Source organism: Acomys minous, assembly GCF_964271855.1.
Source record: "Acomys minous genome assembly, chromosome: 14".
In the NCBI taxonomy this organism is placed as follows: domain Eukaryota; kingdom Metazoa; phylum Chordata; class Mammalia; order Rodentia; family Muridae; genus Acomys; species Acomys minous.
The window spans coordinates 42385208-42397966 of record NC_140496.1 but is presented as its reverse complement, the minus strand read 5'-3'; the positions used below and the strand labels follow the sequence as shown (position 1 = coordinate 42397966).

Below are 12759 nucleotides of genomic sequence, written 5' to 3'. Positions count from 1 at the left end.
GGGTTTTCGTGCCAGTACTACGCGTCTGGTGGTTTCTGATGTCACCTAATAAGCGCCGGAAGTGATTTCGCGCTGCCTAGGAAACAGGACGCGTGCCCAGTAGTAGCCAAACCTGGGACAGCCGCGCCCACTCTGGCGCCATGGAGCTTCCCTCTGGGCGGTGTGGGGATCCTCGTTTTTGTGACGACGAGTCGGACCCAGAGCCAGATCCCGACCCTGACGCTCAGGCCGAGGCCTACGTAGCCCGCGTACTCACCCCGCCCAAACCTGGTCTGACCCCGCGGCGCTCGTCGCTGCAGTCCACGCTCCCCTCGTCCCTGGGGGCGCCGGAGCGAAAGGCTGCCTCTAAAGTCCCGGCCGTGCGCCTGCCGGGCCTCCTGAGCCTTCCCCCGGAGCTGCTGCTGGAGATTTGCGCCTACCTGGATGCGCGGGTCGTGCTCCATGTCCTGCCGTGCGTGTGCCAAGCGCTGCACGACCTTGTGCGTGATCATGTCACCTGGAGGCTACGCGCTCAGCGCCGCGTACGCGCACCCTACCCAGTGGTAGAAGGTACGCACACCCCTGGGGGCAGCAACTCATGGCAGGCTTGGGGCGGTAGAAAGAGGTACCTGGCCAGCGTGTGCGCACAGCTTTTGGAGCAGGCTTCAAGACTGTCCCGGCTCTGGCTGGAGGCAGAGAGATTTTTCGGGTTGTTGCCTAATGCTTTATTTTTTTTGGTTTTTCGAGACAAGGTTTCTCTGTGTAGCCTTTGCTGTCCTGGACTCACTTTGTAGACCAGGCTAGCCTCGAACTCACAGTGATCCGCCTGCCTCTGCCTCCCGAGTGCTGGGATTAAAGGCGTGTGCCACCACGCCCGGCTGTTGCCCAATCCTTAACCGGCCACATTGCAGATCTCTAAACTTAGAATTCGAAGATTTCCCTGGGTTAGCCTTTGTTAGCACTGAGGCCCTAGCCCTGATGGGGAATGAATGCTCTAGGACTTCTTGGACTGTAACTGAAGTCAGAATAAATCCAAAGACTCCCCCTCCGCTCCCTCCCCCGCCCCCGCCCCCGCCCCCCGCCCCCGGCATTGGACGCAGCCTGAGGCACAAGCCGCAACTAGCCTAGCGTAACAAAGCCCTTGACCCCAAGAGCGTTTCTAGACTCCCAAAGCCTGAATTAGCCACGGGATTTAGGGGCTGGGATCGTTGTACCAGTTATCTTGACGTCTCGCTTGTTATCTTTTCTATTTTATTTTATGTTGGGGGACAGGTTTTGTGCTCCAACTCCGCCTTCCTTAGCCTTACAAGGCTAGCCTGCCGTCTTTACAGAGCTGGTGTGTTATTCCTTCTGCCCTTGAGTCCATTGATCTCTGGAGGAAAAGGCAACTTGAAGTTGATGATTTTGAGTTGTTTGTTTGTTTGGTTTGGGTTTTTAAGAGTTGTACGGAAGGAAGTGGGGCTTTGGGCATGCTAGGCAAATGCTTCACCACGTGGCACATCAGTCCTCAGCGCAACTCTCACATACTGCTGATTCCCATATTACGAGGCTCTTGGTCCCTGCAGACCTCTGCAATAGGGAGTTGCCCTCCAGCCCCGGGTCGGATTTCCAAACAGCTTTGATTAAAAACAGGTGCTTGAGCCCAGCACTCGGGAGGCAGAGGCAGGCAGATCTCTTGTGAGTTCGAGGCCAGCCTGGTCTACAAAGCGAGTCCAGGACAGCCAAGGCTACACAGAGAAACTCTGTCTTGAAAAAAACAAAACAAAATAAAAACAGGTGCTCGGACCTCATCAGAATGGCTGAATGGCTGACCCGGGCTTTAGATTATGTCTAGGAAGAAAGGGGAGGGGATCTACTAGGGATAGAAGCCGGGTCCTTGCGCTTCCTCCTGAGCTCTCTGCTGCCAAGGCACACTTCCCACCCCTTGGCTTCTGTTTCTTGGTGTTGCTTTCTGGTTTACAGTTAGAATTTTAAGAACTGTGTCCCTGCATCTGGGTCAGGTGGCTAAGGCCAGAAGGCCCTGGGGAGAATGGTCTACAAAGTGAGTCCAGGATGGCCAAGGCTACACAGAGAGACCCTGTCTCGAAAAACCAAAATAAATAAATAAATAAATAAAAATAAAAAAAAAGGTTTATTTATTAAGTATACAATGTTCTGCCTGCATGTACATCTGCAGGCCAGAAGAGGGCACCAGATCTCATTATAGATGGTTATGAGCCACCATGTGGTTGCTGGGAATGGAACTCAGAACCTCTGGAAGAGCAGCCAGTGCTCTTAACCTCTGAGCCATCTCTCCAGCCTCCCCCCTTTTTAAAAATCATATTTTAAAAGATTTATTTATTTATTTTATGTATATGAATGCTCTGTCTTCATGCACATCAGAAGAGGGCATCAGACCCCATTACAGACGCTCTTGAGCCACCATGTGGTTGCTGGGAATTGAACTCAGGACCTCAGGGAGAGCAGCCAGTACTCTTAATTGCTGAGCCATCTCTCTAGCCCCTAGTCTAGGTAACTTAGAGCTGGGGTAAGTATGGGAGGTGGGTGGTCAGACAGCCTGTGGCAAGGCCAGAGTCTGCCTGCTTGGGGTAGGGGACGGTATCTAGGTGGCATTCTATCCAGGGCTAGTAAAGGCTGGGCCCGCTGGCAGCCGGGGGTGAGCTGTCAGGTGATGCTCACTGCGTGTCCTGTGCATGGTACCCCACAGAGGAGGACTTTGACTGGCCAGCCGCCTGCATTGAGCTGGAGCAGCACCTGGCCCGCTGGGCAGAGGATGGACAGCGAGCTGAGTACTTCTGCCTGGCTGATGGTCACTTTGCTTCCATTGATGCAGTGTTGCTGCTCGAGGTGAGGGGGTTAAGTGGGAGGCCAGGCAGGGTAAGGGGTGGTGGAACCTCAGCAAGATCTCCATGTTTTCCTTCCAGGGTGGGGCACTGTGTCTCTCAGGCTCCCGAGATCGGAATGTCAACCTGTGGGACCTGCGACATCTAGGGAAGGAGCCTAGCCGAGTTCTGGTGAAGGCCTTGGGCACCCAGGGCAACAGCACACACAAGGCGAGCCATCTTGGGGGACATGCAAGGGGCGGGGCTGCAGCTAAGGACTGGGTTTTGATATCCAGTTGCATAGACTTGGTCTGTCTCTGCTGTCAGTTTAACTTTTGGTGGGTTCAGTTTTCACTGTTTAGCAGGTAGTTAAGATGAAGGTGGGCATGGATTAAGTATTGATCTGCATATGCCATAACTTGAGTCTTTGGCACACAATAGGTGCCCAATAAGTCGTCACGTGTACCTCGAAAGGTTCAGTATAGAACAGTTGTAAAGCTGCCGTTGGGGTCAGCGAGCTTTTAGTATGGCTGTGCTTTCATGAGAGGTGCCTGGTGAGGGACAGCCCTACTGATCATCAGGGTGAGATCTGCGCCCATGACCAGCAGAATGAGTGCTGAGTTCAAGCGTCCACTCTGTTAACACCCTGTCTGGGTGGTCGTGGGTGAGGAACTCAACCTCTCCGTGCCCACGTCGCATCGTTTATCAGACAGCATGTGTTACAGAACCCTTCCCAAAGGGCTTGCCAGGGAATGTGTTGACCAGATGCCAGCTCACTGCACACAGTAACTGATAAGGCAGAAACTGCCTCTCCCCCTTTTGTAAATAGAAAAGGGAAGGCATATGAAATGCATGTACGTACGTAGGTGTTTTACCTATATGTATGTCTGTGACCAAGTGCACATCTGGTGCCCATGGAGGCCAGGAGGGGGCACTGGATCCCTTGGAGCTAGAGTTACAGGTAGTTGTGAGCTGCTATGTGTGTGCCGGGTATCAAACCTGGGTCCTCTGAAAGCTCAGCCAGTGCTCTTAACTGCTCAGCCATCTCTCCAGCCCTGGAGGCGGCATTCTCAGCGCAGTTGTTTGAGGCCTCAGACATCCCTCCATTACTGTGGCCCTGGATGGCTTGTGTCTGTAACGCCAGCACCAGCAGGAAGCTGAAGGGGAAGGAATGGTTTGAGTGTGAAGCTGGAGCCGCCTCATGAGTTCCAGCCTGGACCACAGAGTCAGACTGTCTCCAAGGGCAAAAATAAAACAAAGACCAAGCCAATGGGGACTGCTGGACTGTGCTGAGCGCTGTGTTCTATCCTAGCATGGGGTGGGGGAGGGGGGACACTGGGAGACGGACAGGTCTCCAGAGTGACCATGTGTGTTCATGGCCCCAGAACACAGAGAAGGGTTCTGTCAGGCTTGCAGACCCAAACCCTAACCTCCCACATGAGCTTTGCTGTGAGCTCTTCAGTTGTTTCCCTCTTCCTTCGGAGCCATGGTGTTGTCATCTGTGGGAAGGGATTCACACAGAGTGGGGATCACGTGTGATACTGCAGCCTGTGGGGATGGGAGTGAGGGGGAAGCTGCTTGGCTTTGGGTGAATCTGGTCATCTCTTGGGTCCAGGTTTCCTCTTGGGCTTTGGACGGGAGAGAGACATGAGCTGCACGGCTCTTACCGTGATGGGGCCTAATGTGACTGTTGTGCCTGCTCCCACAGGGCTGGGTCTGGTCGCTAGCAGCACAGGACCACCGTGTGTGCTCCGGCTCTTGGGACAGCACTGTGAAGCTGTGGGACATGGCGGCTGATGGGCAGCAGTTCGGCGAAATCAAGTGTGAGGGGGCCCGGGCAGGGGGCCTGGGTGGGTAGGGCCCTCCCAGCCATCACCCCAGTCTTGTGTGCCGTGTGTCTCCAGGGGCAAGGCGGCAGTGCTGTGCCTTTCCTACCAACCTGACATCCTGGTGACTGGTACCTATGACAAGAAGGTGACCATCTATGACCCCAGAGGTGAGCCCTGACTCCTAGCACTTAGAAGGCCAAGAAAAGCAGATCTCTGTGACTTCAAGGTCAGCATGGTCTACATAGTAAGTTCTAGGCCGACTAGGGCTACACAGTGAGACCCTGTCACAAAAACCAAAGAAACACAGCAACAGAAAAGAACGTGGGGTAGGGTGCAGGGGCTGAGAGATGGCTCAGCATTTAAGAGCACTGGTGCCTTTCCAGAGGCCCTGGGTTGAGAAGCACCCACATGGCAGCTAAGAAACATCTGTTCCTCCAATTTAAGAGGATCCATTGCCTTCTTCTGGTCTCCATTGGTGCTGCGTGCATGCCATGCACAGACGCGTAGGCAAACTACTCGTATACATAAAATAAAGAGAAATCTCAAAGGCAGAAAAAAAAAAAAACCCACCCAACCAACCAACCAAATGAACAACAACAACAAAAAAAACCCCAATCATTTGAAAAGAGAGTGGTGGTGGGCGACCTAAGCCAGCTTGCACTGCAAGCCTTTGCTTCTATGACATCATTCTTGTTCTGAAGATTGGGCCTCGTGCTTCTTGGTGCCAGACAAACGTTCGTCCCCGAACTTCATTCCCTTTTTACTGTTTGCATTTTGAGACAGGTTCTCACTATGTTGCTCAGGCTAGCCCCGAACTCACTCTACGTCTTAGGCTGGCTTCCACCTACTAATCCTCCTGTCTCAGCCTCCAGGCTCCTCAACAGTGGAGATTACAGGCCTACACCACAAGGCCTGGCTGCGATTAATCCCTTCCTCACCTCCGCTTCTTGGGTGGAAGCCAAAGCCTTGTGCTTGCTAGGCCATTGCTTGGCTGCTGAGCGGTGGCCCTACCCCAGCCTCCACTGAGTCATTTAACTCTGTGAAACTGAAGGGACCCTGAGCTGGACCTCGGCTTGGGCCGACCGTGCTGGGCTCTGTACTGGGAGAAGCTGGTGGGGTTGGAGGGGCAGGTGGCATGGAGACAGGGGACAGCGGAGGCCTGTGGGCTCTGGATCCAGGTCGGGTATGAGGGGAGGGGAATGCCAGTTGCCAGGTGAGAGGCTGAGCAGGTGGAAGGTTTTCCCAGGGGAGATGGTGGCCCAGATCTTCAGGTCGGCCTAGGGTCTGAAGGGCTCTGATGTCTTCGGTATTCCGTGGCCTGTCATCCAACTCCAGCTGGCTTGGCCCTGGTGAAGAGCCGGAGGCTGCACTCAAGCGCTGTGCTCGCGGTGCTGGCAGATGACAGGCATATCATCTCAGGCAGCGAGGACCACAGTCTTGTGGTGTTTGATCGCCGAGCCAACAGCGTCCTGCAGCGGCTGCAGGTGGGTGGCCCTTCCCTGTGGCTGGGAGGAGGCCTGCAGCCCGGCCTGCCACTCCTGAGTTGCTTTGTGCCTTGTCCTTCCCACAGCTGGACTCCTATCTGCTGTGCATGTCTTACCAGGAGCCCCAGCTCTGGGCTGGTGACAACCAGGGCCTGCTGCACGTCTTCGCCAACCAAGATGGTTGCTTCCAGCTTGTCCGGGTCTGCTAGGACCCCTGTCTGTACCTCCCCTGGCTCCTTGGTGACTCCTTGGGTGTGGAGGGCTAATCATGGGAGAATTTCACCTGAGTGTCACCCATTCTTTCTCCCCTAGTCCTTTGACGTGGGTCACCAGTCTCAGATCACAGGGATCAAACACTCATTGGGGACTTTGTACACAACATCTACTGACAAGACCATTCGGGTGAGAACACTGGGCCCTGCAGACCCCTCTCCCAACACACACACACACACACACACACACACACACACACACACACACACACGCCAAGGCACATATCCTGACTTCTGCCACTTGTCCCTCTCAGGTTCAGGTGCCTACAGACCCACCTAGGACCATCTGTACCCGAAGCCACCACAATGTGTTGAATGGGGTAAGGTCCTGCCCCATACAGCCTGCTGGCCTAGCAAGGACCCATGCCATCCCCTAATTCTACTGTCACTGTTCCCCAGATCTGTGCTGAGGGCAGTGTGGTGGTGGCTGCCTCTGGTGGCCTGTCCCTGGAGGTCTGGAGGCTGCTGGCCTGAACAGCTAGCTGGACATGGCTGTGGATGGACGCTGGGATATAATATACGGCCTGTTGAGGCTGCACCTAGGCCTCTGCTCTGGAGGACTTTCCTGCTATTGGTGCTGCTGCCCTTCTCCCCAGGGCTGGGACACACGAACCCCTGTGGGCTGGGCCCACACCTGTGCCCGTGGAGGTGACATTCTGGTTTTAGCTACTCAGGGGCCTGTTTCCTACCTTCCACCCCTGGGTTTTGTTTTGTTTTTGTTGAGACAGGGTCTCATGTAACCCAGGCTGGCCTCATACTCACTGTGTGTTTGAGGCAGGCCTTGAATACCTGATCCTCTCAAGAGTTGGGATTACAGGTGTGCCACCACATCTGGAGGATCCTGTTTAGTTAGGATTTGGGTCCCTCTCCCACAGGAGAGTGAAGGAGAAATAAATGGCCTCCTGTGCAGTTGTTGGGAACTGGAGTGCGAGCTTTCTGTGACTGCATGTCTGTGCCTGTTTGGGGTTGTCCATGTGACTGAGTAAGGGGCGGGGGGGTGTAGCATGCTAGGGCCGGGATGCCTGCTGCTCTGGGTGTGCATGCACTCAAGTCTCAAGGACCCTGGATACCTGTGTCCTTTGTAACTTAGTGAGATGCTTGTGTGCTGTGTGGTATGTGGACCCAAATCCCCAATACAGATCTTTGTGGAGAGCAGACGTCTGCTCTACCCACCCTGTAGGTGTGTGGCAGAACATAGTGCAGGGCTCCTCATGCAGGGCTCTGGGTGTGCAGGTATGTGCAGCCATGACTCTGGACATAGGCATAGAAGGAAGCCTGACAGGTGGGCACTGATCCCCAAAAGCCGGTGGTGCCCCTCGGCCTCCCACTGCAGCACACACAAGCCGCATCACAGGCGCAGTCATGTTTATTGAGGCCTTTCCTGTGGTTTCAGGGCCACGGGGGCAGTAGCATTCCGGGGGTTTATAGGATAGCACAGGGCTTCTTCTCCTTGAAAGGGTTGGTGGCAGCTGGGATGCCCACTAGGAAGGGGTCGCTCTTGGCCTGCTCCGTGCAGAACTGCAGCAGATCTGTGGCGGCCTTGGACACCTGCAGGCCAGCCAAGTCAGCCACATTTGGGTGTCCACCTGGTTCCTTGCCCGGCTGTGCCCACCCCAGTCCTGTCCCAACCCTCACCTTTATGCGGTTGATGCCTGCCTCCATCCGCAGTTGCTCCACTGCCCGGCGGGCCTGTCCGATGTCACTGCCAGTGGCCACCTTGCTAGACATCTGGGAGAGGGGGAATAGGATCTTGCAAGCCTGAGACTCCAAGCTTCTGCAGCTCCTAGGTCCCTGGCTCCTCCTTGGTCCTGAAGATGCCGGAACACGTTTGGCTGCCTGCTGCCTCAGCTACCCTCCTCTGCCTCCCTCCCCAGTGCTGGCCTGGCTGCTTAAATCCACTTCCAGTCCCTGTGGAGACTTTGAAGCTGGGCCCCAGTGAAATGCCACCAGCAGCAACAGCAGCAGCTGCTGTGACAGAAGGGGTCCATTCCCCTAGGAGGCCCAGTGGCTGCTTTGGTGTCACGTGTTTCATGGATCCCCTGGGGGAACTAGGCAGCTCTGAGGGACGTGGGACTCTTGATTTGCTGGGTGTCTGTGGACTGTCCCCAGCAGACCTCTCTCCCTGTCTCCCCCCACCCCAAGGCTGTGTGTACCCTGGCTAGGCTCTTCCCTGAGCTCCAAACTGTCTTTTTAATAACTCTCCCCACTCCACCCGCTTTTTAAATGGCGTTTTGAGACAGGATCTTGTAGCCCAGGCTGACCCTGTCATCATGCCCAATGTCACTCGTGCCTCGTACCTCTTAGCATTGCTCACCCCAGATCCTTTATTCCAGCTGCTCAGGCACCTCTCTCTAAGGTCTTCATCCTTCTTTCAGGGACTTCCATACCTAACTGCCCCAGCGCCGTCATGGCAGTCTTTAAGTGAAGTTCTCGGCCTGCTTTCTGTTTTGATTGTTCACGCTACCTGTCTTCCTCCCCAACTTGGTCCCACTGGCCTGAGCCAGTACAGTCCCCTCTGTGTCAGTTGCCAGTTTTTCTCTGTCCTGCCTGATCCCTGGCCGTTATGGGTATGGTGGTGCACACCTGTGATCCTGTCATTCTGGAGGCTGGCTTGGGCTACACAGTAAAACCCTATCTCAAAAAACAAAAACAAAAACAAAAAACGATCAGAGGTGGGAGGTGGGGTTGTCGGTGCCATGCATATTCCAAGCTACTCCAGAGGCTGGAAAGGCAAGATTGTTTCCTGGGAGCCAGGAGTTAGAGAGCAGCCTGGGCCCACAGAAGGACCCCGGCAAGAGAAACTGCCCTCCACCTGTTTGCAGCCTCTGTGCAGTCTTCAGGGTGCTGACGCCAGACTACCTCTTGGAACTTCCTGTGTTATTCATATGATCAGCACCATCATCATCACTCAGACAGATGCTGGCTATGTCTTCTAGACCGGTCTTTCACTCCCGTGCTAAGGTGGGCCTCTGCCCCATTCCCTTGAGTAGTGAGACTCTAGGCACTCCCACACCTAGTCTGTTTACGTCCTTCCCACGGACCCCTCAGATTATCCTGACACTGTTGTGTTTATTTGCTCCTTTGTTCGTTCATTCGTCTGTCCATCCATCCACCCATCCATCCGGCACCGTATTAGCTTGGCTGAGCTGCTATAACAGAATGCAACAGACTGAATTGTGTATAAACAATAGGAAATGTTGGCTAGGTGGCCACAAGTCTGAGGTCAAGGTGCTAGTGTTGATCTCTCTTAGAGACTGTTGTTTCATCAACCTCTTTTTAAAAGTTATTTTAAGTCAACTAACCTGGGCCTGGGGGCCATACAGAGACTGAAGCACCAATCAAGGACAGTGCGTAGGCTGGACCTAGGCCCCCTGCACAGAGGTAGCAGATGGGCATCTTGGTCCTCATGTGGGTAAGGGGAGCAGGAGCTGTCTCTGACATGGACTCTGTTGCCTGCTTTTCGATCACGATCACTTCCCTCTGGTGGGCCTGCCTGGCTGACCTCAGTGGAAGAGGCTGGGCTCGGTCTCGATGTACCGGGGTGGGTTAGTTGTGTGCGTCCCCCCTTTCCTGAGGAGTAGGGAAGGGGGGATAGAAGGCAGAGATAGGGAGGGTGGGATTGAGAGGAGAGGAGAGAAGGGCTCTGATCGGGATGGAAAGTAGGAAAAAGAAAAGACAAAGTAAAAAAGAAAAACTTATTTTTAAATTGCATTCATCATCCCAGTCCTCAGTAGGTAGAGGCAGGCTGATCTCTGTGAGTTAAGGCCAGCCAGGTGTACATAGTAAATTTCAGGCCAGTCAGTTACACAGTCAGACTGTCCTGATATATATATATATTATATAATGATGTATATATAGTGTGTGTTGCAGGGGCATGAGGTGGTGTAGTCTCATGTGTAGGTCAGAGGACAACTTGTCTTGGAGACTGACAGAGGCCTTTATCCAGTGAGTCATGCTCTCACCAGCCCAGAGGTCAGCGTCTTGCTGTGTCCTCACCTGCTCTTTTCCTCTGCTTGCAAGTCACTGGTGTTTATCTGAGCATAACAGCCAATCCTCTCTTAATCAGAGCAGCTGTGGCTATGCTACAGTCAACCTTTAGTGAACTTGGTCCCTCACAGGAGGGGGTGAAGGTCATCAGCCTCACTTGGGATCCCAGTCTCTGTCCCCCTGCTGGCCCCTCCCAGATGTATGCAGTCTCCCTCAGCCACATGTGGTATTGGGCACTGCTAGCATATAGAGGTGAACTGAAGGGGGCCTCTACCTATGCATCTTTGGAGGGATAGTCTTGTAGTCTTTTTTTTTTTTCCCCCTTTTCCAAGGCAGGGTTTCTCTGTGTGGCTTTGGCTGTCCTGGGCTTGCTTTGTAGATCAGGCTGGCCTCAAACTCATAGAGATCTGCCTGCCTCTGCCTCCCGAGTGCTGGGATTAAAGGTCTGTGCCACCATGCCCGGCTTCTGTAATTTTTTTCCAAGATATATATTATTTTATTAATTTGTTCTTGTTACATTTCAATGGTTATCCCATCCCTTGTCTCCTCCCATTCTTCCCTCCCTCCCATTTTCCCCTTATTCCCCTCCCCTATGACTGTTCCTGAGGGGGATTACCTCCCCCTGTATATGCTCATAGGGTATCAAGTCTCTTCTTGGTAACCTGCTGTCCTTCCTCTGAGTGCCACCAGGTCTCCCCCTGTAATCTTTTGATAATAGGAATTTCTAGGTCTTCTGGCCCTGGCCAAATTGTCCTGTACTTGGGCTGGAGAGATGGCTCAGAGGTTAAAAGAACTGCCTGAGAGCTGGGCGTGGTGGCGCACGCCTTTAATCCTAGCACTTGGGAGGCAGAGGCAGGCGGATCACTGTGAGTTCGAGGCCAGCCTGGTCTACAAAGTGAGTCCAGGACAGCCAAGGCTACACAGAGAAACCCTGTCTCGAAAAACAAAGAACTGACTGCTCTTCTCAAGGTCCTGACTTCAATTCCCAGCAACCATATGATGGCTCACAACCATGTATTGTGAGATCTGGTGCCCTCTTCTGGTGTGCAGCCAAAACACCGTATACTTAATACATAAATAAATATTTTTTTAAAAAGTCATGTGCTTGGCATTTTTCTCCAGTCACTCTTTCCTTCAGCTAAGGTTACCAACTCCTCCATCCACCTTTCACACTTAGTGTCTGTGTGTCTGCTCTAGGTCAGAGAACCACAGATGCCGTTCTCAGGAGACATCCACCTGGTCCCCAAAACTTTTATTTATTTTGTGCATGTATGAGCATGTGCATGCTTATGGAGGTCAGATGATAATTCATGGGAGTCCGAGGTACTTGTCTTCCACCATGTGCCTTTGGCCACTGAGCCATCCTGCAGGCCCCAACCTCAGGCATCTCTGCTTCCCCAGAACTGCTACCACACCTTTGTTTTGTTTTTTTGAATTCTGAGGATTGAACGCACACATCCATTCTACACTCTTGCCAAGCAAGGTCTTTACTGACAGCTATCTCCTTGCCATACCATCCCTTTCTGTTGAGACGGGGTCTATAGAGTTGAGGCTGGCCTGGAGATTCTTCTGCCTCTACCTCCTGACTGCTGGGTGGTGTGCGCACCAAGCCTGGCTTCACCATTTACCATTTCACCATTCAGACTACGGGCATCAGGAGGGCAGAGGTCTTGTCCACCGCTGAATCTCAGTGCCCACCAGAGAGCACCATTTATAGACTACTCAAACTGGAGAATTAATAAGGGGCGCCCCTGTCCAAGGTGCAGTGCATCATTGAGAGGATGCAGGCATGGGATACAGATCTCAGCCGCAAGCTTCTTGGGTTAAGAAGATGCCAATGATCCAGGGAAAGGTGACAGCTATGGCTGCAGGACCAAAGAGGAGGCAATGAAGTTTGCGGAGACTCTGGGAGACACCAAAAGGAATCACTATCCCATTTTTAAAGAAAAGATTTATTATGTATACAGTGTTGTCTGCATGTACACCTGCTGGCCAGAAGAGAGCATCAGATCACATTATAGATGGTTTTGAGCCACCATATGGTTGCTGGGAATTGAACTCATGACCTCTGGAAGAGCAGTCAATGCTCTTAACCTCTGAGCCATCTCTCCAGCCCCCCACTATCCCATTTGACAAGAGGCCCCCTGATGCCTTAAATCCTGTCCAAGGGATTCGTCTTAGAAACAATCATCTCGCTCACTGGGGACAGGAATACCTGGAAAGCCAGCTTTCAAATTACGCACTTCCATCCGCTTGAAGCTGAAGTGTGCCTAAAAGGAGCCACTTGTACGGAACACAGGAGCAAAATGGCTGCTACCAAGACCGCAAGCTCTGCCGAGGGACATGTGACTAAATAACTTCCGCCGCAACCCCTCCCCCTCCCCCC

The 12759-nt window shown here is 53.3% G+C and overlaps 2 protein-coding genes across 3 annotated transcripts; one reads left to right on the top strand and one right to left on the bottom strand.

Annotated features, from left to right (window-relative positions):
- The first annotated feature begins 131 nt into the window (after window positions 1-131).
- Window positions 132-7306, top strand: FBXW9 (F-box and WD repeat domain containing 9). Of its 2 annotated transcripts, XM_084756505.1 has the most exons (10): window positions 132-549; window positions 2687-2826; window positions 2904-3032; window positions 4510-4622; window positions 4706-4797; window positions 5966-6114; window positions 6201-6314; window positions 6427-6516; window positions 6641-6706; window positions 6786-7306. In XM_084756505.1, the coding sequence occupies exons 1-10, from the start codon at window positions 141-143 to the stop codon at window positions 6858-6860; spliced, it is 1377 nt and encodes a 458-aa protein (XP_084612631.1). In that variant the 5' UTR covers window positions 132-140; the 3' UTR covers window positions 6861-7306. The 2 variants fall into 2 exon arrangements, with proteins under 2 accessions (XP_084612631.1, XP_084612632.1); XM_084756506.1 differs by lacking the exon at window positions 6201-6314.
- A 428-nt stretch (window positions 7307-7734) lies between these two features.
- On the bottom strand, window positions 7735-12756 carry GNG14 (G protein subunit gamma 14). The gene is made up of 3 exons (XM_084756545.1): window positions 12589-12756; window positions 8022-10029; window positions 7735-7934 (listed from the first exon to the last, which is right to left on the bottom strand). The coding sequence occupies exons 2-3, from the start codon at window positions 8112-8114 to the stop codon at window positions 7809-7811; spliced, it is 219 nt and encodes a 72-aa protein (XP_084612671.1). The 5' UTR covers window positions 8115-10029; window positions 12589-12756; the 3' UTR covers window positions 7735-7808.
- Between the last annotated feature and the right edge of the window lie 3 nt (window positions 12757-12759).